Source organism: Scophthalmus maximus, chromosome 5 (genome assembly GCF_022379125.1).
Source record: "Scophthalmus maximus strain ysfricsl-2021 chromosome 5, ASM2237912v1, whole genome shotgun sequence".
Classification (NCBI taxonomy): domain Eukaryota; kingdom Metazoa; phylum Chordata; class Actinopteri; order Pleuronectiformes; family Scophthalmidae; genus Scophthalmus; species Scophthalmus maximus.
Genome location: NC_061519.1, coordinates 15,856,469 through 15,884,329, shown reverse-complemented (window position 1 = coordinate 15,884,329; position 27,861 = coordinate 15,856,469). Strand labels below are relative to the sequence as shown.

Genomic DNA, 27,861 nt, shown 5'->3' with positions numbered 1-27,861 from the left:
GAGGTTTGTGGGGTTTCAATGAACCATGAAATCCTGCATTGTCACATTGCTGCTAAGTGGGGGAGGAGGGTAAGATGCTGCGCTGCCCGAGCACTGGTTAACGCTTTATTTCACTGTGCCACTTCATTTGATCTGTTACTCAACATCTGCTGTGAGATGTCAGTGTCAGAGTAGGTCTCCCTGGATTCCTCTGTAAGGCTGAACTATAGCCTAGAACTTTTCACAATACACAAACAGAAAGGGGCCATGAAAACTATGCACCGTAACAGCAGACAACAGAAAAAAGCGGGTAGCGGGTAAAATGCCTCGTCGGTCGTCTACAGTGATGTTAAGCGTGTCGCTGATGTTCATATGTAGGTTACTGTAATCAACCACAGTGTGCCATCTTCACATCCAGCCTGAAGTGCATTTCCTTAAGTAAATGAACACACACACACACACACATCATGCCACATCAACTCAGCTGCCTCGATTCCCATCTGCAATATACCGCCCCCCCCCCCCCGCCCCCCTCTCTCTCTGTGTGTCGCCATAGTGAAAAAAACACTGCAGATCTTTCAGCCAGTCAGTCAGAGCCAGTAGCCAATTCACACTGTCTCTCTCCCCTCATTCAGTGCCTGGCTCACTCTCTCCGCGCTCAACACGCGCTGCTCATCGCCTCCTCGCTGCATCTGTCCTCCTCTCTCTGACATGATGCACCATGCATCCTCCTCTCTCCTCCTCCTCCTCCTCCTCCATTACATTTCCAGACTCCCTTCATCAAACAGGGCATTCTTGCTGCAAAGCCGGTGACCGTAGCATCTGTGTTACTTCCATGCGGACTTTGGAGACAGTGCAAGGCTGTTTGCCCAGTCTGAGGACAGCTGCTGGAAACGCTGCTGCTGCTGCCACTGCTGCTGCTGCTGCTGCTTCTGTCGGGATGCAGATCTTTGCAGGACCTCTGCTTGCTGCGTGAAGACCGCCTGATTCCTCTAAAAGTTGCTGGAAGACACGCACCAGTCAAGAATCTCCTCCTGCCTCATCGTTGTTTCTCAGAGAGCGCTGACATCTCACTGAGTGTAAGAACACCTGTATCCATAAAAAGATTTGGTTTGTGCGTGTATGTGTGTTATTAAGTCAATGCAATTGCGGCTGTTTGCCAGACAAGATTTGTGAGTGATCAGTATTTACTTGCAGGCATGTGCTTCACGTACGACCGTATTTTAAAGATGTGTGGCAGGAGTGAAAAGGGGGCTCTGTGTCTTTACAGTGCTGAGGTCACAGTGTTTCTCTCTTCACTCCAGGCGTTTGACTTCAAGGCTTTTGAGGGCGATAGAGACTCCCCAGACACCTAACTCATGGCAGGCTGACAAAACCCCCCAGAAACTCTAAAGAGAGAAACATTAAAAGAGGCATTAGAGGCAGACTTTGTAAACAGGTAATGATTTTCTGATCAGAAATAAGCACAAAACTGAATTTGAGTTGAAATAGTGGAAACTACATAGGACAAGGAAAGTGAGATGTAACAGGACGGAGGGAGAAACATTTGAGAGGAAGATTAGACAAACTGGGGCAGGATTTATCTCATATTGCTTCATCAAAGCTGCTGATATTACAGTGGAGAAAACAGCACAGAAAATAAAATGCAAAGAGGTTTTTTCTTAATTCATTTTTCTGGTCTAGCAGATTATTTCTCCTCTTCTAGTTACACGGTTCTCTTCTCTAACCCTCTGCGACACACACTGCACTCCCTCTTCTCAGCGGGCGACTCTTTAAAATGACTCATTCAGTTTATTCTCCTCCATCCTTCTCCCTCCATCTCCACCCTCTCTCATATTTTCAGGTGGTGTCAGACCAGCTCCTCGTCTCGACACACTGACCAGGACTGCACTGCTGCTATGTCCAGTTTCGACATAACCTCAACTTGAGATTCTTCTTCCTTGAGAAAACCGAACTATCTCACGCTCCCATCATTCCTGCCTGTGATGGGAATCTCCACATGAGATTCAGCAGCACCAGGTAGAACTGGCCCGGACCACTGACGTCCAGCTTCACATAAGAACAAAGACAAATTGAAGAGACAGGAGAAACACTGTCAAATACTTTTAGGAACTCAAACAAAAACTTGTTTGTCTTGGGGCAGCTCTAGTGGCCCTAGCCAACAGCCATGCAGGTGTCCTTTGCGTGTACGGACCACGGGCTGAAGGCCCCACGAAACGGCGAGCACAGCAAGCAGAACGCCACCAGCCCCAATACAGCCAGCCAGGCCCGCGCCCGCTTCCGCACCGTGGCCCTGATAGCTCGCAGCCTGGGCTCCTTCACCCACCGCTACCACCACAACCTCAAGGAGTCCACCGCCAAGCTCACCGGCATGAAGTATCGGTACGTAGACTAAACTTCTAAAATGACAAGAGAGAAGACATTAATTAAAAGAGCCTTGATGGAGAACTGATGATAAATGGCCAGTGACAGGAGATGAGTGGGCGGCAGTGTGAGTGTCCTTTTGTGTTTGTGGTGAGAGAAACAAAGGCATTTTTACAAGATGTAGATTTTATATGTATATAAATCTACAACTGGGATCTGGGACAGTTAAAGTTATTTGGAGTGTTTCACATATAAATGTGAATTAAATCATTTGAAAAAGGACAATTTTGTAGTGGTAATGAAGAGTAAAAATACACACTGACACGAAGTTTGTTACCATGGTAATATCATGAACATAAGATTTTAAAAAAAACCAACATAATAATTATAAAAAATCACACAATTAATCAATATGTAAGATTCTAACAGTGAAGTTGACCAAAAACACACACAAGTGATGCTGCAGTACAACGTGTATACCATAAGATACAATATGAGTAAATTAAACTAGATATGGCTTATAGTTTAATCAATCAGCATTACCTGGCATTTGACTGTAATATAACAACAATAATATCACCATTACAGCAGGATTAATGGTATTAACTTAAATTCTCTCATTTATATGTCAATATTTGAGATCAATTAAACATTGATTGCATTATTTACGGGTAAGCACAATTCAAAGTGCTGTATTTTGAAAACAGCTGATGAGCCGATGAGCAAAAGAAATTATGAAAGTCAAATGATATTACCAATGAAATAGATTTTATAAACATGAAATATGTCATAGCAAATTGCATCCCACATAACAATATAAATCATCCTGTGCTCCTGCAATTTACAACACTGAATTTCCTCTTTAATTCTTTCAATACCGGGAGCGTGCATGCAAACGTTTTGCACGCAGTCCTCATTAACTGGCCACAACCATACATTACAGTCTGGAGAGTGTGACACTAAAGCCGAGCAGTGCCGTGCAGTAGCTCTCTCCCTGTGTGTGTCTGTGTGGGAGTTACTGTAAGTGCCAAGTAAACAATGCTCTCTTATCTCAGTGAGTGGGTTCTTAACCCAGACCGCGAGAGCAAAATAGTAGCTTTCACCTCACACCGTTCGTTCACTGGAGAGGGTGCCATCACTGCTCGCAGAGGATCAAGAGCGCCCCAGAGAGCGATGGAGAGAGAGGATGGTAGGGAAAATGATGGAGTCAGAATGAGGACATGGGAAAAAGAAAGAACAAAAAAGGAAGAAAAAAAATCTGAGATTTGAATGAAAGAGAAAATTGGGGCACTCAGGTCAGTTCACAGAAGAGAGGCAATTAGCAGAATGCGGGCAGATTGGATGCAGAACAGCCAAATGTGATAAGTGTCTGCTTGTCACAAAGTCTCATCTCGTTTCCATAACAACATTGAAATGGCCAACTTCAATCTGTTCTCGGCACCAAATGAGCCTGATGACTCCATTGTTGCAAAGTGATTCAGGTTTTACACAAGATTGTTGTGTTATTGAGGCGAGAAAATTTATTGTGAAATTCTACTCATTTGGAATAAAAAAAAGGTAACAGACACAACCAGCAAAGGAGGCATGTTGCTTGTTTCACTGTTGCGTCCACTTTCCTTGTAGCAAGGAATTGTTAGGAATATTCTGCTGTACTGTGGCTTCGACGATGTGTCTGTTGTTTATTTCAGTTTGTAAAAACAGGTGGAGGAGGTTAGCAGTAAAGCTTCCTCCAAGCCCTTAGGAAATCCCCCATTTTCACCACAGGGAAGCAAATATTAGAAATGTCATCTGTCACATCCTTATTGCTCCCCATTTGTCTGACATTTTGTTTCTCCTGCTCTCCCTCTTTTTCCAAAGCTGTTGTGTTAAACGTATTGCTTTGGATGCCATTTGACAGGGAGCCTCTATCTCTTGAAGTGATGCCCACAACAGCAACATCAACAAATGAAAGCATCTCTTTTTTTTCTCAAAGGCAAGAGTGTGTGCCATCGTGGGCGTATATGCACTGGCACATTGCATTACATACATGAGTGCGTGGTGTGTGCACTCTGAGGCTCCACACTGGGCACAACTGAAGGCGTAGCAAGTTGAAGCAGAAGATGGATTGTGCAGAGCGAGCAAGCATAAACTAAAGATAACACCATCCACATGCATTGTAGTTGTCATGGTGATACAAATATAGAGTGGTCATAATTGTGGTGACCCCTACAGCTGCAACCTTCCAATGCCATTTGACCATTTGACCCTGCCATTTGAATTTAGGATATGTCATAGAATATAATATTCAGAATTGTGTTTTCAGTACCTTGGAATATCATTACCTTCATATCTTCATCAGGAGCAGGTTTGCCATGTTGCAGTTACACTAGCCTAGGACAGACAAACCAAACACTGGCTACCTGAAGGCCACCTACCATCCAGTTGTTTGCAATATACACCTGCAAGAGACAACATCTGTGCCCCAAGCGGTTCCGGATGGTATTACTGTTTAATCACTGTTGTAAAGACACTGCAGTAAGAAGCTGGTACTGCAGGTTCTTTTCCTCAGAGCTCCTGACGAAGTTGTCAACTTCATTTGGGCGTTAGCATCTTGACTAACTCAATGTCAACAGCCTGACTACTGTCCAAAGCAGAAAGAAACTGTAAAAACCCAAATTTAAACAAACAATAATAAATATTGATTGCTCTAGTACAAAGAAGTCAATCTGTTGTTTCTGTAGCCTCTCAAGTCCCGGAGCTCTCTCCACGGAATGAACACCCATCCGAGGTGCACTCTTGTTTTATATCCTTTCCTATCACTCTCCTACTTAGCCTGCTTTTGTTCCTCCGTAAACCAGATTCTTTTTCTACTGCGAGGTTCAGTTGTCTTTGTCAACTTGTCTGTTCCGCTGTCTGCCATTCCCATCACTTCGGATAGTTACTGGCCTCTTCCTTGTTTTGGTTAGGCAATTAGTGACGAAGTTCCTTTGTGCCATAAATCGAGTCATCATTTTTCCAGCGAAAAACCACATCCCTGAGTCCAAGAGAATAACATGGCGAAACCAAGGCTTATAGGAGACCAATATAAGCACTGATGGTGTTGTTTTTCTATCGCCATTACACTTGCAATCAGTTCAAACATCATTATGACAAGTTTAAGCCAAAAAGTTGTCTGTTTGCGCTTTAAGGCTGGGTGCCACTTAAATCAAAGACATTGAACCTCTTTAAATACAAACCCTGAGACAACACACATAGAAAACATGTGAAGAAACAAAACATGCTGTTGTTGGCTTCCAAAATTGTGCAGATTATTACTGGTTCCTGGTACGGAGCCTGGACTGAGGATCATAAGGGTCACGAGGCAGCATACGGCCTTTTGACAGTCCAGGAGGTTCGGGGAAGATTCCGCTTGGTTGGTTCAGAGCTGTGCTGCAGATGGGCAGACAAAAATCCATCTGTTGGTTCCTTTTCATGCAGGCTTATCAGAGACAGGCACAGACAGAGCCCCCCCCCTGCTGTGTATACATCACAGTATACATCTGTGTCGAAAGCCTGAGTGGGTTCCTTTGTGCACGCGGGATTATCTGAAAATGTAGCTCATACAGGTCATTTCAAGGTATTGCACACTTTGTTCTCTTGCACAGTTACATGTTTTTGAGCTGAATCAAAGGTTTGGAGAAAATTGTAAGAGCTTCTGTTCAATTTGTTTGTGCGAGCAGCCCCAAAGCCAATGTCATTCTTGCATTCATGGATGACTCTGTTGAGCCGCAAGGTCGATCCTTTTAATTAAAAGCCTTTTCCCTCTTTTGAGACCATCTATTTAATAATAGAGTTGGCATCAGACCTCAAAGCAAAAAAAATACTGACTTAAGTGACTTTTGCTAAACACTATAAATTCTTCTTTGTAACTTAAATCATTCATAGTGGACACTGTTTTTATTCTGTTCAGATCGTATTAGTCTGAAGCTTGAAAATGACTGATGACTTGCATTATGTTATTGTCATGAAATGGGAAAGTCATTTTTTGTCTTGTCTCTAATGGTGTGGCTGCACTTCAGCAAGAAAACTGCATTCTTCATTGAATGGGTTGAGACGAGGTGTATGGACGCTTGTGAGGATTTCACAGCAGCTGTGGTTGAGACAGATGCAACCTTTTCCTCCATCGGCTTGTCCGCACAAAGATAACAGTTTGATATGCTGCTGCTGTGGCACTTGACAATGATAAATGCATTATAAATGCATTATAAATCATAGTTTAATAGTTTAGTTTTTACTTGGCTATTGCCCCCTGTTTTGTATTTGTGTTTTGCAGGGGAATTTGAGTATGTGTACATGCGCAGGTGTGTTTGTGTGACTTCCAGCATATCTACCCTCACAGAACCCATTAATACTGCTCTTGCCTTGGCAACATCTTTTTGAGTGGTTGTTTCTCCCCCCAGAATTTCCTCATACACCAAAAGTCCTAATCACCCTTCAGTGAAATATATGCAACCTGTGTTCCCACATAAAAAACAGTTGGGCTGTGATGTGTAGGTCTAATAATATGAGCCAGGGTGTTGCAGACCTGGAGCCCTCTATCACAGAACTCCACTCCACCTAAAGACCAAACAAGTCCCCAAGGATGAGAACAGGACAATCTCTAAATTAAACAACCAGGAAGCTTGCATTTTAATTAAAGGTCACAACTAAAATGTTTTTCTGTAATGGTTCAGCTTCTCATTAAATGAAAGTGGTGAAATGGAACAAAACCATGGCTCCAGGTGTAACACTATCAGCTTTGTTGTTTTTGCAGAATAATGGAAAACATAAAATAACCAGTAACTCTTAACCCAGTAATCGGTTTGTGCCATCTTCATCTTTATTTAATCATCCTGTAAGTTTGTAAGATATCACTGAAAACACAAATGCACTAGGAAAAGTCTAGTACATTTCCTATTGTTGTAATTGCACCATAGGATTTCTATTTCATCAGCAGCGTTCCCACACTATTTTGGTTGAAGATAAGATAGAAGACGTGGTAAAATTTGCCCCGCACATCACAGTGTAATATCACAATCAGAAAACAACAAATACATTCACCCAACACACCTTCTTCTACATTGATAAAATATACATAAAGGGCAATATAAAACTCTGGTCAACAACACAAAAAAAAATATTTTTTGACCAGGTAGTGTAGTCTGATTTCCTCCAGACGGAATTCCGAAATACACTATAGATTAAAAATAACACGTGTTCAGAGACTAAACCTAAAGAGATACCGTGACATACTTTCTATCAGCACTGTATGAAGGTTTTCTAGTCATCATGATATGACCCCCCCCCCACTACCGAGCTCTCTCTGAAATCCACAGCGTACTGAACCAACCACTTCAGATCTGCCCACATCTTTTTCAATACAGGGTCACAGCAAGAGTTCCCTGGCTTCAGTCATGTGTCTCTGCCCAACACACAGTTACTGTTTGTGAGATTCTCTGCAGAGACCCTGCAGTCGCATAGGTTTTCTCACGCGATGTTCAAATTATAGTTTGAAAAAGAAATGTCCGAGCCTTGTTAATAGCCTGACAGAACACAGAGAAAAAGTATGCGCATGCAAAAAAATAATTTGTGTGTATGATGTACAAAAAAATCTTTTCAACTTCAGCCCTGTAGAAAAACGAAGGAAAAAAGTCAAATCTGGGCACTTCTGCACACATACTCTCTCTCTCTCTCTCTCCCTCGAGCACACACACACACACACACACACACACACACACACACACACACACACACACACACACACCATAAAAAACATGCACATTATGCAGACCCCTGTAGGGAGTTTGCTGTCATTTCCTATTTCCCATTCTGTGTCATATAGGATGCTTTATCAGTAGAGGGTGTTTGATCTGCTCAGACTTGGGGCTTGGACTTGCAACTCCGCAAGCCTCAGTCTGGTGCTAGTCTGTCTTGGTTCACGTCTCTCTTTCTCTCCTAATATCACTCTGTCTCCTTCTCTCCCTTTCTCCTTTCCCTTAGCAACTCAAGCTGCATCATTTCTTTCACATTTGATCTCTTCTTTTTTTCCCTCAAAGTGCTTGATTTAACTTCCTTACTTTCTTACCACCCACACAGGGCCTGGCTTTGATATATTTAGAATATGACCCGCCTCTTTGCCTTGCACTGAATTATTTTGATAACAACATTATGGTTGCCATCAGGAAGCGGTGGAGACTGAGGAGGCGGGTGTTGGCTAATCCCTCCGCCCATCAAGGTGGCCTTGTGTGGGTTTGCTTAGTCTACATTAATCCCCAGTGAGTGAGAAGTTTTATCTGTTTATTCACAACCTTGACAAAAGTGTTGGCTGACAAATATTGATTCAAACCGTCCAGCATCAGGAAATAAATCATGAGAAATACCCGTGTGATTTGAGAGCCATATCACTGCATTCCAGGATGAAAAAAAACATCCTTCCACAGAGAGAGGTCATTTCCTCTGAGATTTAAGCAACATAAATCAGCCAGTTATTTATTTGATATTTTTTATTTCACCTGGGGATCCTCTGAGAACAGAACGGGCAACATACAGTAGCAGCTTGCAGGATGTTCATAAGTGGTGACAGGTTTGGGGGAGGGGGCGTTTTCAAATGACTCATTTGTCATTTTACTTCAAGGCTTCTTTTGGGCACAATTCAAGCATGAGGGACCAAGTCACACTCGCTGGCTTGCAAAGTTGTTTATGTGCAAGTTGGTATGACAAGTTCTCCTTTCCTTAGTGTGGTTATTTGACTATTTACTAGATAGTATATGAAGATATTATATTCTGTATCCTGGCAGCCCCATTTCCTCTTTGTCTCGCACATACAACACACAAACACCGATTTTGTCTTGGACAAAAAGTGTTTAATTTTCTCTGCTTTGTTGCAGATGACATGCTGTAATCCCCTTAATCATTAGTTTCTTTTGCAGTGTGCCTCTGCTGGCAGCTCACACCACAGACCAGGTCAGGCCTATTAATGCACCACCGCAAGCTGTGTGTGGTTAATAATAAGGTACGGGAAATGCTGGTGCCTCCTGACTCCCCAGAAAACACTGGGGACAAGAATGCAGAAGCGAGGCGGCGGCTTCTTTGGCTGCTTTGTTTGTGCCCTATTATTAAGAAAGCATTTAAAGCAGCACACAAACACTGCAAAATGATCTCATGGATGATCTCCAAAAAGAAAGTTGTCTTTTTTTCCAAGGACAGCAGGCTTCATTTGGGACTGGAGCATGAGGAGATACACTGCAAAATTGAAAAGGTTAGCAGACCTCAAAATTTCAGCAGAACTTACTCCATCAAGAAAATTGCTCGTAGTTCTGCCAACTAATTATCTTTTGTTGTGATCATATATATATATATATATATTTCACATAAAAAATTTGAGTACTGAATACTAAGAATTCTAATGTCGCCGCTCCCCAGGGTGCGGAGGCTTTAATCAGAAAATTACAGGGGTACACACTCACCATTAACAATTATGTTTGCTAAATCAAATTTTGAATGTAAATAGACTGCATTTATATGCAGCCTTTTGAGTCTTATAGTCCATACAGCACTGCTATCAATGAGTAAATTATGCAATGCATCAAAGAATCCATAATCTTCTTGTTAAGTGTTTATATGTGAACACTTTGATTTATATGTTTACCTTCTGTATCTTTGTAGCTCGATGGAACTGACTTGATGACTGATGCTTCTCTGCGTTGGACTTCTAATTGAATCAGCTGAGGGGCATGGTTAGATAGCACGGACTCAGATGAGTCCACCTTCATCTCGACGGAAACAGACCATTAGTTGTCACTAATGGCATTTTTAACAGCCTCGTTTTTTGTTGTAATGAGTAAATGCCTGCGAAACCAATGCAGGAAGCAAAACAATCCCCAGACTATAATTGGGGGATAGTTTTCTGTGTCCAGAAACAAGCATTTGAACATAATCTTGTGTCAAGATGAAGCGTGTTGCTTGTGTAGTTCCTATCAGAAGGGTTAAAAGTTTTTGCCAACATGTGAGATGCGAGTGGCACGTGTGGTCCACGTGTATCTTGCTCTGTAATGTTATGTTAGGGGCCTCCTGACGACCCCCTGAGCTTTCCTTGCAAGCCCTATTTGGTCTACTTCTTGCATTGTATTAACAAATGTGAAATCAGAGGTTCCTTCTGAAGTACTCAACGGTCCTATATAAGTCTATGTTTTACGCAGTATGAACAGAGTTTTCCTTTGGCTGGATGCTCTCCAAGCTCTGCAGTGCTTGAATTGATGCTGGTCTTTTTGTTATAAACCTTTATGTACAATCAAGACGGTGTCGGCGGACTTCTCTTCAATACATCTTCACATCAACCCTACTTAGTATACAACACTTGTGATAGAAGCTTCTGTGAGTGCATGTGGCCTTGATGATTCTGTCCAACAAATGTGTCTCAATTTCACAGCACTTGCTCCAAATCCCGTCTGAAGACTGTGGCGGTCCCCGCAGGGCTGTCGATCCCCCGGGCGCCTTTCAACTGCCTTCTGCACACAGCACATCACACTGAGGGAAGACACCTGTGGCGGCTGGAGGCAGAGCAATCTTTTCTTGCTGTTGTCATCGATGTTAAGCCATTAAACACTTGCTCCACATGAGATCTCCTCTCAGTTGGACTTGATGTGGCACAGATTATAAAAACTAAATGTGAAGTGGAGGGTTGAGCCTCTGAGTCTGAGTGTGGCATGAGCTCCGGGGTCTAGGTTGGTCTTCAGCGGTGTTAATGAGAGGAAAGTGCCGTATTACTTTGCAGCAGATCAGCTGGAGGCAAATAGGTTATTATCAAGGAGCTGTATATCGGGGTGTGCTCTGCTCCAAAGTTAATAGGTAGAGGGACACATAAAGGAAGGAAGACAGGAGTGTGAGGTGCTGTCTTGAAAAATGCAGCCTCTGTGCTGGAGAACATGTTTTGGGGATTTTGTGGGGAAAACCATAAGAATAAAAAAATCAAATGAAAAACAAGGACTGAAACACTCCCCATTGTAACAGGGTGTCAAAGCCTCTGAGTATAAGAAGGGGTAATTGGGCGAGGAATGAGGAAGAGAAACAAAGAGCAAAATGGTCAGAAAGTAGAGCAAACTCCACGTCACTGATGTGGTACAAAGAGTAATATTATGTATGTTTTTAGTCAAATATTTGTGTCTTTAGAGAGCCTCTTTTTCCAGGAGAAGGTATGACTTATATTGATTGAATCAATCAAATGGCCTTCCCCCTGTAATCTCTCAATTCTTATTCATGATTCAGGTGGGTGTGATGAAAGTGACCGTTCCTCTGGATCAAACATGAAAAACTACGAGCCTTTGTTTTTATTAAACTCTCTTACAATTGATTTTTATCCCCTCTTTTTTTGTCTGAAATTGCTGCATGTTATTTCGCTTTGGTGTCTCAAGTGTGGAGATAGTATACTGTAGATTTAGGCTTTATATTTGGAAGAATATGCCCAGAGTATAATAGAGTAGCGTCGTAATTGCAGTCATATTTGACTGATGACACGTTGAGCCTAAACAACTCTGGTTTTGTTAATCATCCTCTGTTCATCTTCATAGGAACCTGGGGAAGTCTGGATTGCGTGTCTCTTGTCTGGGGCTCGGTGAGTACATTTAATTACCTTATGAGGTGAACGGCTAATGATTTCCTAAGCCTCCAAGTCCAAATTCAACTCATCCTTGTGTGTGTGTGTGTGTGTGTGTGTGTGTGTGTGTGTGTGTGTGTGTGTGTGTGTTTGTGTGTGTGTGTGTACCAGCAAAAAAGCAGAGCAAAAGGGCGTAGTCTTTAGAATTCCATTATATAGTTTCACCCTATTCTAGCATCATGCATCTTTCATACACATGGGAAGCCATGAAGGACAAAACAGCAAAGCTATTCACAGAGACTTCATATTTTCCGGGCTAATATTTAATCAACTGCATCGGTTTCAGCAAAACACGTTGCTGCAGTTATCACCCACATCCGATGCACGCTGGAGGGTAAACACTCACATTTATCTGGGTAGGACTGATGCGTTGTGTGTGTACTGGCCATATCTTTATATGAGCATGTGTGTATGTATTGTGTGCCAAGTCACTTGATGGGGGTCTGTTTATGACGGCAAGTAAGGAATGTAACTTTACAAAGCAAAATAAAGATGTACTTCTTCCCAGGCTTTTACAAATAGATAGAAACTCTGTGAAGTAGTTAGTTAATCACCTCTGTAGTGATTTTTCTTTAGCCCCAGGGAGGGAATGAACATGGAGGAATAGTAAACAGGGAGACCACTTAAATGAGTAAGTTCCAAGCCTTGATGTTGGCAAGCCTCAGCCATGCAGTAGTGCCCTTGAGCAAAATATTGATTCCTTCCTGTACCAATTTTCTATAGAGGGAAGTGCAGCAGAAATAATCCCCTTGGGCATCAAAACAGGTCACTTAAGCATTTGAGTCTTACTGTGTTTCACTGTCAGAAATGCATGTTCAAATTTGAAAGGAATTAATTTATTTTAGCAAAAGCAAGAGAAACGCCCTACCCTTGAGCTGTTTTCAGACATGAACCCAAGAAAATGTCCAGAAAATTGGGTCCGGTCATTTTCTGTATTTCGTCGTTCACATATGAAGAACACAGCGGGAGATTGTCTGAGTCAGGCGTCATTCAGAACATTCTGTGGCGTCTGGGTAGAGCATGCAGGAGGCAGGCCGTGACGATAACCGGAGATTCTCTTGCTTTACTCTCACCTGGGTTCATTCGAAACATTTTTCCAGAAAGGCTTTTCAATGGGCCTGACAGGAAAAGTTCCGGAAAATGTGGGGAGCAACATTTGTGCACATTTGCATTATCACATACATCCCCCTCCCGAAAATTTCAGGAAAATGTCCGGACTTCAGTGCATGTCGCCAAGCAGTTTAATTAACATTTTACAGCTCGTTTGTTTAATCCTTTAAAAAAAAAATACAGTATTAAAATGTGGTGTTAATGGGGGTAAACTATTTGTTGCCCAAACATTCACTTGAGGAAGTCTTTGTGCTAAGCTGCTGTCAGTAGTTTCCCATTTACTGTACAGACACAAGAATGGTGTTGATTTTACCTTTAACTCTCGGTAACAAACTGGGTGTATTTCCAAAGTGTCAAACTATTCATTTTACAAGTTTTGTACTAGATAATAATTAGGATAAAGCTGATAATCTAAAAAAATCATAATTATTTGCATGACCATGTCAGCTTAGAAAAATCGAGCTGAGCCTTCATTCGTCTGCTGCAGCTTCTGGTGCAGTTGGCCACAGATTTAACACCAGCTTCTGTAATTAATTCTCATTACTGGGAGATGACAGCAGCAGCATTCGACAGGATCAGGCAACCGAAGACTAAATTCTTTCAAAAAACTGTGTTCAGACTCTGCTGCTGTCTTTCTACGTACAGTACATCACTGCTCTCTGTGCTTGAGTGCCTTCAATTGTAGGGGGATATACAGTAGCAGACCTCACACACCCAAACGAAAAATGAGCCATGGGTGGGTATCGATGACATCAGTAGAGCTACTCATCCAACTAGCTTTTGGCTTTTGACAGATGGCAGGTCTGTCAATCTTCACCAACTTGTTAAAGACTACAGGGAAGTAATGAGGAAAGAGAAGTTAAGCCAGTTTTTTTTTTAACATGTTCCAGAGTAATACCTGTCACCACAGCAGAGGAGGAAGCAGGATATAACCTCAATTATTTTTTCTACAAACAAACCAATCCTATTCAAAACCTAGCATAGAGCAAGGAAACAAAATACCACTTAAAATGGGTCAAATATATTTTTTGTGTCTTTATGAATGTGAATGAATGTGCAGTGTTCCTCTGCCTCAACAGTATTGTCATTGTATTTATTTTCTTTTTTAATGGGGCAACAGCTTATTATTTGCCAATATATTTATAACATGACCAGTACAATCCCAGAATTAAAATAAAAACAGACTGAGCCTACACAGATCTGCTGTCATACTTTTGCAGATTTAACATCAACTGCATTATAAAAAATATTATACATGACTGCAGTCAGTGCTCATCGATTGACAGAAACAAATCTGTAAATAGGCCAGTGTTGGCCAAAAATGCGCAGGTGTCCATGTCGGCATTTCAAAGTAATCATTCATGCATTTATGATAATTAACAATTATAATAATTAACAACCAAAATGGCTCCCAAGTTGCCAACGTTGTTTTACATACCAAAGGTCTGGTAGGCTTTGTTGTTTGTTCAAAAACTCTTTGACATCTTTGATGTTTCCTTCAACAGGCACATGGGTGACATTTGGAGGACAGATCTCTGACGAGGTAAGAAGTTATGTCAAATCCATCATTCAGGCATCACGGCCTATGAGCAGATGTGAGCGCTCATTATTTTTTAGACGACACAAATACAACTAGTGAGGCAGTTTGAAGCACCAAATATGTAGCACAGACGGGAGCAGTTTAATGGAACTGGATGTAAAATTGTGTGAGTGTGATTAGGCCACATGAATCATTCTGGTATCAGTTTTTCAATATCGCTGCAGGCTGTTAAGTCCCCGTTGGCTCCACCAAGGCCAAGTGGCCAGGTCTTACTCCTCAGAGTCACAAGTTATTAAGCAGTGGACCTTCTCCAGCGGCTTGATCTGGCCATGAAGGGAGGGAAATCACTGAACAGGGGGACAGCTCATCACTGCCTGATGTCCACTGGGACTAATTGACACAGGAAGAAACAAGCACAAGTACAGAGAGAGAAAGACATCAAGACCAATTCGCGGCTCTGAATGAGCTGCATTCTAGGTCAGAATAGTCTGGGAAATATATTGAGCAGTAAACAACTTTAACCAACAAGCAGCCTGCACAGTTTTCAGATGAGTATCTCGGTAGCATATTTACTCGGCTAGATATTGTTCAGGGAACTCCTTGTCCTTTTATTGAGATGCAATTTGAATAATATTCATACTTGTATAATATACAACAATGGAGACAATCAGTGAAAACTATTTCTTTTGTCTTTGTCAGGTGGCAGAGCAGCTGATGACCATCGCCTATGAGAGCGGGGTCAACCTGTTCGACACAGCGGAGGTCTACTCTGGGGGGAAGTGAGTGATTTGTGACTGTGTCTATCTCACAACCACACAGCACCTCTTCTGGTCTGTGCAGCTCTTCTCCCCATAGGGCAAAATGTGTTAACTAGGTTTAGCCCAAAACCAGGAATTATTGGCCAAAATGAAAGATAGTCATGACTCTGAAGTGATTTTCATCACTGGAGGCTCCCCATTATGTCCACAGTTCTATCCAACTTTATAGGCCTGGACAATGTTTCTGTGAATAATGTGAGGTACACTGTAGTCTTATGGGGATGAATGTTCATTTTAAGGGTGATGGTGAAGTTCAGGCATACAATACAAGAGGCGTTTAGTCTTTATCTTGAACTCCTTCAGATTTTTAATCAGTTATTCATGCTGCAGATGTGTATCAGATAACGGTCGTGCTCACATGCTCCTAAGAAATTTCAGCCTGAGACTCTGTATAATCGCGTTTCTTTCTTCTTCACAGAGCAGAGATAATCCTGGGAAACATCATCAAGAAAAAGTGCTGGAGGTGAAGTTCAGTCTCTTGATTTGTTCCAGAAATAGGTTTAAATTGTGCACATGCATAAACTCTACAAAGTGTGTGGACACAGAAACATTACACTCGTATGTCATTGTTGAAGCCCTCCTTCCAAACCCATGGGTATTAAGATGATGCCGAACAGTCTACACACGTCTGGGAAGGTTTTACACAATATTTTGGAGCCTGGTTGCAGGGATTTGCTGCCTGTCAGCCAAAAGAGCTTAAGTGAGGTCAGGTATTAATGTTCAGATATAAATCCTGCCTCACAGTCGGTGTCCAAATTTATCCCAAAGGTTTTGGTTCAGGGCCAGAAAACCACCTTGTCTTATGCCTTTGGCCACTCTCATGCAAGAACAGGAAAGGCTGGAGGTGTGCTATTGTCTAACACATTGTTGCCCTTCGCAGCAAAGTCTACTTGTGACGCCTCATCACAGGCTCTAGAATTAGTCTGGACAAGAGCTGTGAGGGTCAAGTTTTGTTCCTTTCAAAGGGTTGTACAGCTTTTTCAAGATATTACATTAATGACAAGATTGTCAACCTGCTGGTGGCACTAGAGGGAAGATCAGAGGATCTCAAACGTAATTACGATTCATTCTTTAAGGACCTCGAACATGCAAACACATGTACGTGTCAGTCCTTGGTCAGATATTTCTGGGGGGGGGGGGGGGTTCCTGATCCCCGGGTTGGGAGCCATGTAATATATTGTTGTATTATAATGTACTGCATGCAAAATCACACTGCACTAGTAAGACTCACTTTGCATTGCCCATTCCAAAAACTCATGCCAGCTCGATGCATGCCTCACCCCAACTCTGGATCTGTTTAAATTATTGGTCATTTAAGCATGGGGTATTTTGTACTGAGGGTGGAATAGAGAAAAGTCACCCTCTGTAATCCTTCATGCTAGATAATCTTTTGCTAAGACATCTTTTTGAGAACTTTCACTTTCAAGTCGAGTTTTATTTTATGGCCTTTTGATGGGTCTGTGCTTCTTCCCTCAGGAGATCCAGCCTGGTGATCACCACAAAGCTCTACTGGGGAGGAAAGTAAGTGTTCGCATACAAGCATGTGTACGTCTGGTCTGTCTGTATGTTATTCCTCTCAGATGAAGAATTCTGCTCTCAATCTGCTTTGGTCACTTGTGCCTCTGTTTAAGTCTTCTGGCTTATAAGGTTCCACCAGGACATCCACATTCGTCTCCTGGTTCTTTTTAAGTACCTGATGTAGATCAGTAGAGTAGGGCCCGGGTGTAATTGTGCAAATTTAATTTCAGCTCATCCTCTTTGACGATTGTCAAGGTATCAAATCAGTCTCCACCCTCGATGGATTTAGAGAACTACTACATAACCCCCAACTGAAGTGTCTGAGAGGGTTGTCAAGCATCTCATCACCCAGACATAGATACTTGTAGTCTTAGTATCTATTGCACTTTTTTTTACCCTTTTGCAAAGACATGAATATTTGGAGGAGAGACTGCATTTCCTTGTATTTATAATACAGTATCATTATTATCAACTGTAGCAGGCTGGGACTCCACAGGAAGAAGAGAGGCACAAAGTGTGAAATGAAGACACAAGATGAATAACAGGCAACAGAACAAAGAGAAGAACACTGGAACAGGAAGAAAAAAATTATGGAATGAAGTGGGAAAGAAAAATGTAGGGACATGGACAATCTAAATGTTACAGTTACAACAGGTGAAGCTATTGATAAATCACTGAAGCGCAATGAGCATGTTTTTTTAATATTTGCAGGTGCTAAAAGGCGACCTTGATTACTGATTACCGAGACATCCACCTGAAAGAGGCACTTTAATCTTTTCGATTGGTTTTCGTTGGTGCTACATCAGACTGCGATACAATCGACACCTACCATGCTAGAAATATATGTTTTGATCTGAAAAAATGTATTTAGCATAATAGCCTGTAACATGTCTATTAACTACAGATGAACTCTGAACACATTCATTTTAGAAGCATTAAAACTACTTTATATTCTTTCAAACATACAATATTTCCAATTTTTTGCCACAATGTATTTTCACCTGCATAATCATGTGCCATCAGACAAGGGCAAAACACTGGCGATCAGAGACAATGAGTTGTGTGTTCGCACACTGCTCAGTAACACGACATAGTTTATCACGGTGGAACTGTCTTCAGTGATGTGTGGCATGTTATGCGGGCTCTTGTTTGCCAACGTTTAATGATCTGTTTCAATTCAAGAGAGTTGTGAGTATGGGCAGGAATGTGTCCCGCCACCCGTGACATGCTCTTCTTTCCCTCCTGTTGTAGAGCAGAGACAGAGAGAGGCCTCAACAGAAAACACATCATTGAAGGTAACAAGTCGATTTCCTCTCCTCCGCTTTGTCCTTCACGTCACCCCCATCACTCGGAGCCCCTCTGCACTCCTGTAATCCCCCTCTTTTATCTCTTTTCCTCCCCCTCTCTTGGATTTTTTTCAGCGTGTCGAAGCAGCTGAATATTTAGTAACCAATTGCAAAACCTCTACAGTTGACTTTCTCAGAAACTGTTGACACCTGCTAACTTTGTAGCATCCCTTATACTACTCTTCACTCCTCTTTTAGAAGAGTTATGGCCCTGCTCAAGCTTGTAAAGACAAACCTTTCTTATGACCTTGGCCAGATCCATCTGGCATCCCGAACAACTCGCCATCCGGTCCACAGCCCAGCGCCCCTCCTGCAGTGACTCAGCTCTCTCGCTCACATTATTAACATTCACTGCAGCCTCTGCAACATTCCCCCTAAAGAGGAGAATGGGGAATACACCACGAAAGGGCTGGCGCAGAAGGACGGGGAATGAGGAAGAGAATGTAGCAGAGAGCTGATGACAGAGAGGGGAAGTAAAGGTGGCATTGCGAATTAGATGAACTGAGTTTGCCTGTCCAGATGATATGTAGCATCTGTGAGACAAAGGTGTCCCTGTCCCCGCTGGTGTGGCACACGTCACCGCAGGCTGATGAATTGGCTGAGTGAAACGTCTGGTGATATTGTTTTCCTTGCTACTTGTGGTGTTGGGTGACATTTAGTGTTATGATCAACAGCAGAGATCAGTACTGATGAATTCTGAAGTCAAAGTCTCTCTAGCAACCACACAGTTTGCAGTTTTCCTCACAGGACAAAGACATTTTCTTGATGACCTAAACATTTCAAAGGGACTTTTGTCAAACACTTAATTATAAGCATTGTTCACCGCAGATATCAGTAGAATAGCTTTTTTTTTTTTTTGTCATCTCTTCTCAGTTCCAAAAATAGACTCTCTTCAAAGTCAGTAAAAATTGCAGCTAATCCACGAGACAGCGGAAAACTGCTCGTGATGACGGTGCAGCCTCCGATTAAGATCCATGTAATGGGTGTTTCTGGGACTGTGGGAGTGCAGTTGACAGAAGAATGAGTAAGTGGTTCAAACGGTGGAGCGGAGAGCAAAATTCTCAGCTGGGATTAGCGGGCGACGAGGAAGCTTCTGGCATTTATCTGCCACGCACACTCACACATACTCTGGAGTGCAAGAGTGCCGTGTCTCTCTGTTACTCTGCTGTCCTGCTTTGTGACAGTCTCCTGTGTTCGCTTTTCATCTTTCATCTGTTCTTCTCTGTGTGTGTGTGTGTGTGTGTGTGTGTGTGTGTGTGTGTGTGTGTGTGTGTGTGTGTGTGTGTGTGTGAAAGAGGACCGATCTGCTGACAGTAGCTTGTTGCCCTCTTATCCCCACCTCAGTACACAGTGTTACTCCTCAAATAAATATTGAAAGCTGAGTGAAAAAGAAAGAAATGAGTGGGACCTTTTTTTCTGATCCCCGTCTTTCTCATTATCCTCTTGGCTTTGAGTTGTTTAGTTCCTCCATCAACTGTCAAAACAGCCTTTATATATGCATCAAGGGAAAGGACGACCCCCCATATAGATCTTCTCTCCAGGAGATTGTGGTGTGAACTCAGCTTGACACTGATTCATACTGAAATTCTCTCTTTGACCTTTTAAAAAATCTCACTGCAAATGACTATTTCTGAACAGAGAAAGATGCCATTGCAGCTCTGTAAAGTGGGCAACTTGGTATTTTTGACAGTAACCCAAAATAAAAAACATTGAAATATCAATCAACTAAATTCTATAATGTGTAGTTCATGTTCAAGTTTTTCCAAAAATATCCGGATGTGCCCTCCTGCCTGATAACAGCTTCCCTTTTTACTGACCACACAGCCAATAATAATTCAGTGATTAAACTGAAGAAGAAAGACTTAGAGTTTCAGATTAATCTGCTTAACTCAACTGTTCATGGCCAGAAATATGCATAAGACAAAGAGGTTTTCAATTGGTGCAGATCCAGACCAATGTGTTCATGTCCAAAGGTTTCAAGGGGCAAGATTTCTCACTTGCTAAGATGTCTGAATGATACTGTAATAAATCTCCTTGGTCGATTGGGATTATGAGTGGAGGATAATGCTCCTGGCTTGTGTGGGTTTTGTTGGGTTTTCATATCAATTTTGCCAAATCATCTTATTGGAAATCTGAAATGTTTATTGATGTGTTTCCACTTGGATCGTGACACATACTGTTGGTCTTTTTCTGGCACAGTGACTCCGTGTTTATGATTTCTATTGACTGTTATCTTCTTTAATTAACATAATCTACAACTCTCATTTCTTTCCGCCACTTCAGGTTTGAGGGGCTCCCTCCAGAGGATGCAACTTGAGTATGTGGATGTGGTTTTTGCCAACCGGCCAGACAGCAACACTCCCATGGAGGGTGAGTGAGTCCTGGCCAGACCCCAGAGGGGCTGGGGCAGCGACAATGCTTGTTGTTTTGTAACATAAGAAGGTGAGAAATACTGGCAAGAGCACTGCCCTCGCTGGACTGGTGACCTTTGACTTTGACCAAAGGGGTTTGTCTTTGTGTGTGCATCTCATCTGACTCACGCACACACACACACACACACACACACACACACACACACACACACATTTCATGTACAATATTCGTTCATCTCTCCTCCTCTATTTTAGTCTACCAGTCTCCCTCTCGTTCTGTCTCTGTGGGATAACTAGTTTCCACAGGGTGTCTGAGCTGCACCCGCTCCCAGCCCTCCCTGTTCTTTAGAAGCAGGATTATGTGCTACCCCAGGGGAAGCTGGTGTATTTCTGGGCTGCTCTCACTGGATACAAGCCCTACTGTGCGTTCTATTCCTTCAACACTTTTCAACACTGCCTTTCCCACACATCTACATTATGTCGCCATTTATTTCTGTTGCATACTTCCAGTTTCTGTGGTGGCCACATCACAAGGGGGTTACTGAGGTCAGTTACCCCCTTGTGATGGGGCCACCACAGATACTTGAGCCCCTCTTCTGTCCTACCATACAAACACCCATCCACAGGTAGTGTACGAATGAAAGGATAGAATCCCACTGGTCTCACTAAAATATTTCCCCCCTTTGCCACCAAATGCTTCCTCCCCAGCAGGCCAGCAGACTTATTATGTTCCAGGGACCTCGAAATCACTGGTAGTACTGGCAGACGGCCTGCTCCTGCTCCGTCAAACTTTTTAGTAAGCTGATTGTGAGTAATTTCACAATTGACAATTGATTGATTGATGAAGGCAGGGTGAATGAAGATAAACAGAGAGAGATATGTCAGATTGAAAACAGACACTGATCAATGTACTGTAGGCTGAGAGTGTTGTGCTCAGAGCAGCTCTGCAACACAGTTGGTACATTAATCAGTGTAAAATGTTGTGCACATTTTCTTCATCCTTCATTACAACGGAGCAAGGCCACTGTCATAAATCCTTGTGCAGAGGGTCTGTCACTTTTAACAACCTCAGGGAGTGGGACTGCATGTACAGACAGGTGCACACGACTGGGTATCGTCATGCATTAGCATTGTAAGGTCCCCTAAATAGCGTCTTTTATAGATGGAGCTAACATGCCATAAAGCGACACCTCTGCTCTGCCTGTACCTCTGTGGGCATGTGCAGTACGTAGGACTTGTTATGCAAATGTCTAAGGTATTGATTCACACACCCACGTGTTGCTGAAGCTTAAACAGGATTAACTGTATCAATAAAACGTACAAAAAAAGCATTCGGGGTTCCAAATGTGTAATCAAAATTTGAATGTTGAACAAACAAAAAAACTTGTGTGTGTGCGTGCATTTTTGCAGAATTTGCATTGGTATTTTGGTGTGACTTTAAAGGCTTTTGACTTGTGTGAGACAACTTGTGTTCCCTTGAGGACAAAAGAAGTGATGTCATGGCTGCAGTCTGTCCTTGTTACCGTCAATGCTTTCGTAATACCGTCATCCATTCCTGCGTGTTTCTCTTTCTTGTTTTTCTTGACTTGCTTAGTTTCTTTTCCCGCAAACGATTTCCTCCACTGCTCTTTCCTGTTGCAGCTGTCACTGTGATGAGTGATGAGTAGTGCAAGAAGACATAGAAATTTTTCCTGAGGGGGTTGAAGGCCGAGCTGCCATTTGGCCTAACATGTCGCTTAATAATGCATTTCATTAAATACTCACTTAATAGCATATATGATGAGATGCTGCCTGAAGGAAGAGGCATCTGTGCCATAGTCAATTTGTTGTTTTAATATGCACTGTATCCAGCCGAGTAAACCATCCAAGTCACAATGATTCTACCCAGTCATTCAACATAATTTTTCATTTGACAGGGCAATATCAATCAAATTGAATCCATTCAGTCGAGTGAATATGAAAATCCCCCAGACGGAGTGAATACAGAATACAGAGGCAGAGGAAACGAGCAGACATGGTATCAATAAATAGGCTTTATAATAATCCCTCCAGCCAAGGGTTTTTCACTGGAGATCAAATGAAATGGGTCTCCCACAGCATACTAAACACAAATGAACACCATGCAATCAGGACATTCCCTCAATATCACCCCTGTTCTCAAATGCTCATAAATATAGAGCAGCACTTGTCTACTTGTTGACTGCACAATCATAACCTGCTTTATCATAGGACAAAGGAAATGGCCACTGAAAATCTCCTGCGATGTGGCATATTGATCACTGCCCTGTGTATGCATGAGAAGGATAAACATTGGCCTTAACCTACCTAAACATATCTGGAGACCAGTGTGTGTTGGATGTTGTCATCCACACGCTGTGATACCTGCTGGCTGAAGCTGACCACATGTTCATGACTCAGTGCCATAATGCTGCTGTGAGATGGCTCAAGGACGGGCTGATATTGGCTATTGCTGCCGGGCAAATTGCAAATTTCCAATAGTGAATTGCATTTTACACAAGATCCATCACAGGAAAAAGTGTGTCATTGTGGGAAACCTTTCCGCTTTTGAAGGTCACATGAGCAGATTATTAAAATTGTCATGTCTGAATGCTAAATGATGCCAGAAGCTGGTTAGCTTACCATAGTATAAAGACTGGAAAACCACATGCTCCATAAAATTCACCCATCACCTTGAAAGCTCACCAGCTAGCTGTTTCCCCTGCTTCTCATCTAAATTGTACACCTATCTATAATATAGTCCAAGCTGTTCGTACCCACAACCTCACCCCACACCGTTACCCTTCCTGAAATGTTGAAGGGTTTTTTTTCTCCGGGGGGGGTGTTGATGGAGCACTATGCTCAGTGTGGCGTCTGCTGTCGGAGTTGATGATTCACTGCATCCTAGAGGAAAGACGTTTGTTAAGATGAGCATTGGATGTTGCTGTGAACAGAGTTGTCATCCTTTCTCCTCCCAGCGTTGAGGTGGATTATTCATACATTCACAATCGATCGTGAAATGGGTATGCGCCCGTGGTTCTAACTTGGTCCACAGTTTTCTCGTTCTGTCCTGACATCCCTCCAATTCCCTCTCTCTCCTCCCCTTGCTTTCGGAGCAGCCGCACTGTTATTCCTCTGTACTCTCCCACCTGCTTCACCCACACGCACACTTGCTCTCTGTCTCTCACCGAGCTACATTTTGGTCCAGAGAGAGAACTACTGATGAAAAGGAATCGCTCTTTTTTTAATCACACTCTCCTGTGGTCTCATCTCTTCACCCTCATTTTCACTCCCCCCTCTTCATATTTTCTACCCCGAATTTGCACTGGGCTAATAGCAGATGTTCCATTTATGTACATTATCGCAATTATAAGCTACAGTAAGCAATCACGGACCAAAATCCAATCACATAGATTACTTGGCCTTGTTGTTGTCTTCGGGTTATAGATAGTTTGAGCAGATCATTATATTTCCTTCTCCGATTTAAATATATAGTTTAGCACAACTCCACCCATTATTACTTCTGTGATATGGCACATATACAGAAGCCGCAAGAGAACAGTGACCTCAGCCTGTTCAGTTGTAACCTGTTAAACTGCAAAAGCAAGCCCAAGGTTGACTGCATATTTTCAGCACTTAGCATTAGTGAGAGCCCAGCAGATCATATCAGCTTACACATGAGATAACATGGAGACAAACCTTTCTCACTAGAGGCTGAATCCATTTCAGGGATCCACTTTGTTTTTATGCTCCTGATCTTGGCAGCTTTACCAAGGCCTTGATTATGAAGTTGTTGAGGTCTTTCAGTCTATTACAAGTGTTTTGGTCTTTCACATTTCTTTTTAATTCTCTGATGAAAAATGTCTTTTATATCTAATTCCCTTGTACCGTTATCTCTGAAGCCCTACCATGAAAATAATTTAAGTTAAGACGTCGCACTTTAACCTTTAACCACTTTAAAGTTGTTGGGATTTTTTTTCAATGGGCCCACTGCACATTATGTAAAAGGTAAAATTGTGGCGCCATCAGCTGTTCAGTTGTTGACAATGTATCTTCTCTCTGACATTTGACAGAGATAGTGAGAGCAATGACACATGTGATCAACCAGGGGATGTCCATGTACTGGGGGACATCACGGTGGTCGGCCATGGAGATTATGGTGAGTGATGGAAAAAGTCTTATATCTCGTCACAGGAATTATGAGATAAGGAACAATTTTGCACAAAAAAAGCTTCCACGTAGTTCTTAAGAAACTGATACGTAATTGATATTTATTAATTATGTCTATCCCTGTAGGTTTAATACCATAGAGCACCAATACAAAGTCAAATTACTATCTCAGATCACTAAAGGAGAGTTTGCAATATTACAGCACATGTAGCCCATAATGAAACCCATACAGTGGTACAGCTTCTGATCTCCATTTTGCCCTTACTACTGTCACTATTGTACTTGCATATTTCCACATCCCTTGAACATATCTCTCCTTTCTTTTTATTCCCTCTTCACATTCAATCAGGAGGCTTACTCAGTGGCCAGACAGTTTAATCTAATTCCACCTGTATGTGAGCAGGCTGAGTATCATTTCTACCAGAGGGAGAAAGTGGAAACTCAGCTACCGGAGCTCTACCATAAGATAGGTAAGTCTATAATAAAGTTCTCCTGAGGTTGAGTTTTTTTTTTTTTCTAAATAGATTCAGGGCAGTGATAGATTTTGTCTCCTGTTGCTCGATGGTAATTTTCCTATTTCAGGTGTGGGTGTTGTCTCTTGGTCCCCTCTGGCCTGTGGAATCATCACTGGAAAGTATGAAAATGGTATCCCAGAATCCTCCAGGGCCTCAATGAAGGTACAAATTTTCATTAGACCACTTGCTACTACAACCATAATATCATTGAAGCTTATTATTTCTGCCTGTTTTAGAGGCATAATTGTAATTCTTTCACTTTAACTGCTCCGAAAGCCATACCAGTGGTTGAGGGAGAAAATAATGAGTGAAGATGGGAGAAAACAACAAGCCAAGCTTAAGGACCTGACTCATATCGCGGAGAAGCTTGGATGTACATTGCCACAGCTAGCCATAGGTAAGTGACAACATCAACACCCCATGACCCACAACTTTAAACTCCTGTAAAAGCAAAGAGAGAAAATGTTGTACCAACCAAATTCAGTGTTTGCATACATAATAGCTAATCCCTTGATGCCACAATTTCAACTGTAAAAACTTCTCTTATCCCGGATCTTTAGCCTGGTGCCTGAGGAACGAGGGAGTGAGCTCAGTGCTGCTGGGATCCTCTAACCCGCGTCAACTAACGGAGAATCTGGGAGCAATTCAAGTATAAAGACAATTTCCCAGGCTTGAGTTATACTGGTTGATTATGTCATTATGTGGTCATGTCAAAAAGCACTGATTTTTTTCCTCTTCCTCTGTCTTCTGGACCACAGGTGATTCCAAAGATGACAGCAGGCATTGCCTCGGAGGTTGATCATATTCTGGGAAATCGTCCTCACAGTAAAAAGGACTACCACCATTAAGATGAAGCCCCTTTTAGTGAACTATGCTCCAAAAGCTTATCAAAGCTCACTTTTCACAGCCATGGCACCATAAATGCGTGTCCAACTTTGCTTGTGTGCACGTATGACTGTGTGTGTGCGTGGGCGTGTGTGTGTGTGACTGTATATAGTGTTCTGCTTGGCTCCTTATCTGTATGAAGATCCACCAGTGTTCATTAATTTAACGTGAGTTACTTGACTAAGCATGCATGCTGCGCTATTGCAGCCAGCCTCCAGACTTAGTCTGAACAACAGTAAAAGGATCCAGCAGAGTGATTTGTGGATTGAACTTCTCCTCCACTCCTCCATAAACATGTGCAAAAGCTGCTGAACCACAAATTCAAAGAAGCAAATGGTTAAATTACTGAGGAATAAATCTTGCTTGTATTACTTCTGTGAATATGGATGTTGATGCATTTAAGTATATAAAAAACTTTACTCTTACTGCTGCAAAAACCATTGCATAAGCTCATGACACAACAACAAAAAAGATCATCTCTATCAAAATGTACCTAGTGTTCCAGAAGTGTACCTTTCTGTTTGTGATGTGAAGAAAAAACAAACAAACAATGATGATGTGTGTAATTGGGCCTGGTCTCAGCAGACTGGAGGATATTCTGACACTCTCCACTGCAGCTGGTGCTTGCCTGTCAACGTGATGAATCGTATACAACAGTTTCAAGTCTGGATAAACTGAAATTCTGCTCACAATGTTGTCGCCTACACAACGAGAGGAAAGTTAAGCTAAAATATGATTGAAATCATTTGCACCGACTGTTATCTATTTTCCTGATGAAGCAGCTATGTCCGAATGAGCATTTCATCTCATTGTTTTTTTTTTCCCAATCTTGCATAAGTACAGCAAAGTGTACTGTGCTTTCCTGTTGTGACCCAATGACCACTTTTATTTTGGACTTTGCTGGACCCTATGTCAGTGATGAATATGTCTGATTCATTTAAATTCACTCTTTGTTGTAGCTACAATGTTTCCTACAACCTCACAGTTGAGGAAATTATCCTACCAAATGGAGCTTGTGTAGCTAATGAAGAGGCTCAGTAACCCCCCCCCCCAGACAAATGAACCTGGACCCCTGCAGTCATTGAACCTGGAACACAATAAATTCCTACCCAACTTCTACCAGTTGCCAGTTTTACATAATGAGATTATCTTTGTGTTCAATCTGTTTATACATGTGATTTTGGTGCTGTTCATCAGATGTGTACATACAAATAAACAGCTTATGAGTTTTAAAAATCGATCGTAATTTTATAATAATTCTATGGGTGCCTTCTTTTTTTCTAAACCCAGTACAATTAATTAAATATTATAGCCTATTGTTTTCTAATAAGACTGTAGACCACAGTAAAAGTATTTTTAAAGAAAACATTTGGTGTAGTCACTGCTGTTTGCTGCTGGGTTTGGTTGTGTTTTGTTGTTTCACAATAAAGTAATGGGTGAGTTATTGATATGAAATATGCTTTCATTTGAGACGTTTCCCTCATTTATTTCCATCGGATTTTATGTGCTGCCGTGACACTGTTTCCCTGGAAACAAGGGCGGGCGTTTCCGGAAAATTGTCCAATGAGCGTTCCCTTTTTGGAAGCGTGACATTTGAT

At 42.1% G+C, this 27,861-nt stretch overlaps 1 protein-coding gene across 1 annotated transcript; it reads left to right on the top strand.

Moving 5' to 3' along the window:
• The first annotated feature begins 569 nt into the window (after positions 1-569).
• Positions 570-27,723, top strand: kcnab1b (potassium voltage-gated channel subfamily A regulatory beta subunit 1b). Its single transcript, XM_035635456.2, has 16 exons — positions 570-1,058; positions 1,823-1,998; positions 2,123-2,361; positions 11,907-11,950; positions 14,608-14,645; positions 15,342-15,421; positions 15,879-15,923; positions 16,937-16,981; positions 18,230-18,273; positions 20,608-20,694; positions 24,767-24,852; positions 25,213-25,333; positions 25,446-25,540; positions 25,655-25,775; positions 25,939-26,027; positions 26,137-27,723. The coding sequence occupies exons 3-16, from the start codon at positions 2,147-2,149 to the stop codon at positions 26,224-26,226; spliced, it is 1,200 nt and encodes a 399-aa protein (XP_035491349.1). The 5' UTR covers positions 570-1,058; positions 1,823-1,998; positions 2,123-2,146; the 3' UTR covers positions 26,227-27,723.
• The last annotated feature ends 138 nt before the right edge of the window (positions 27,724-27,861 follow it).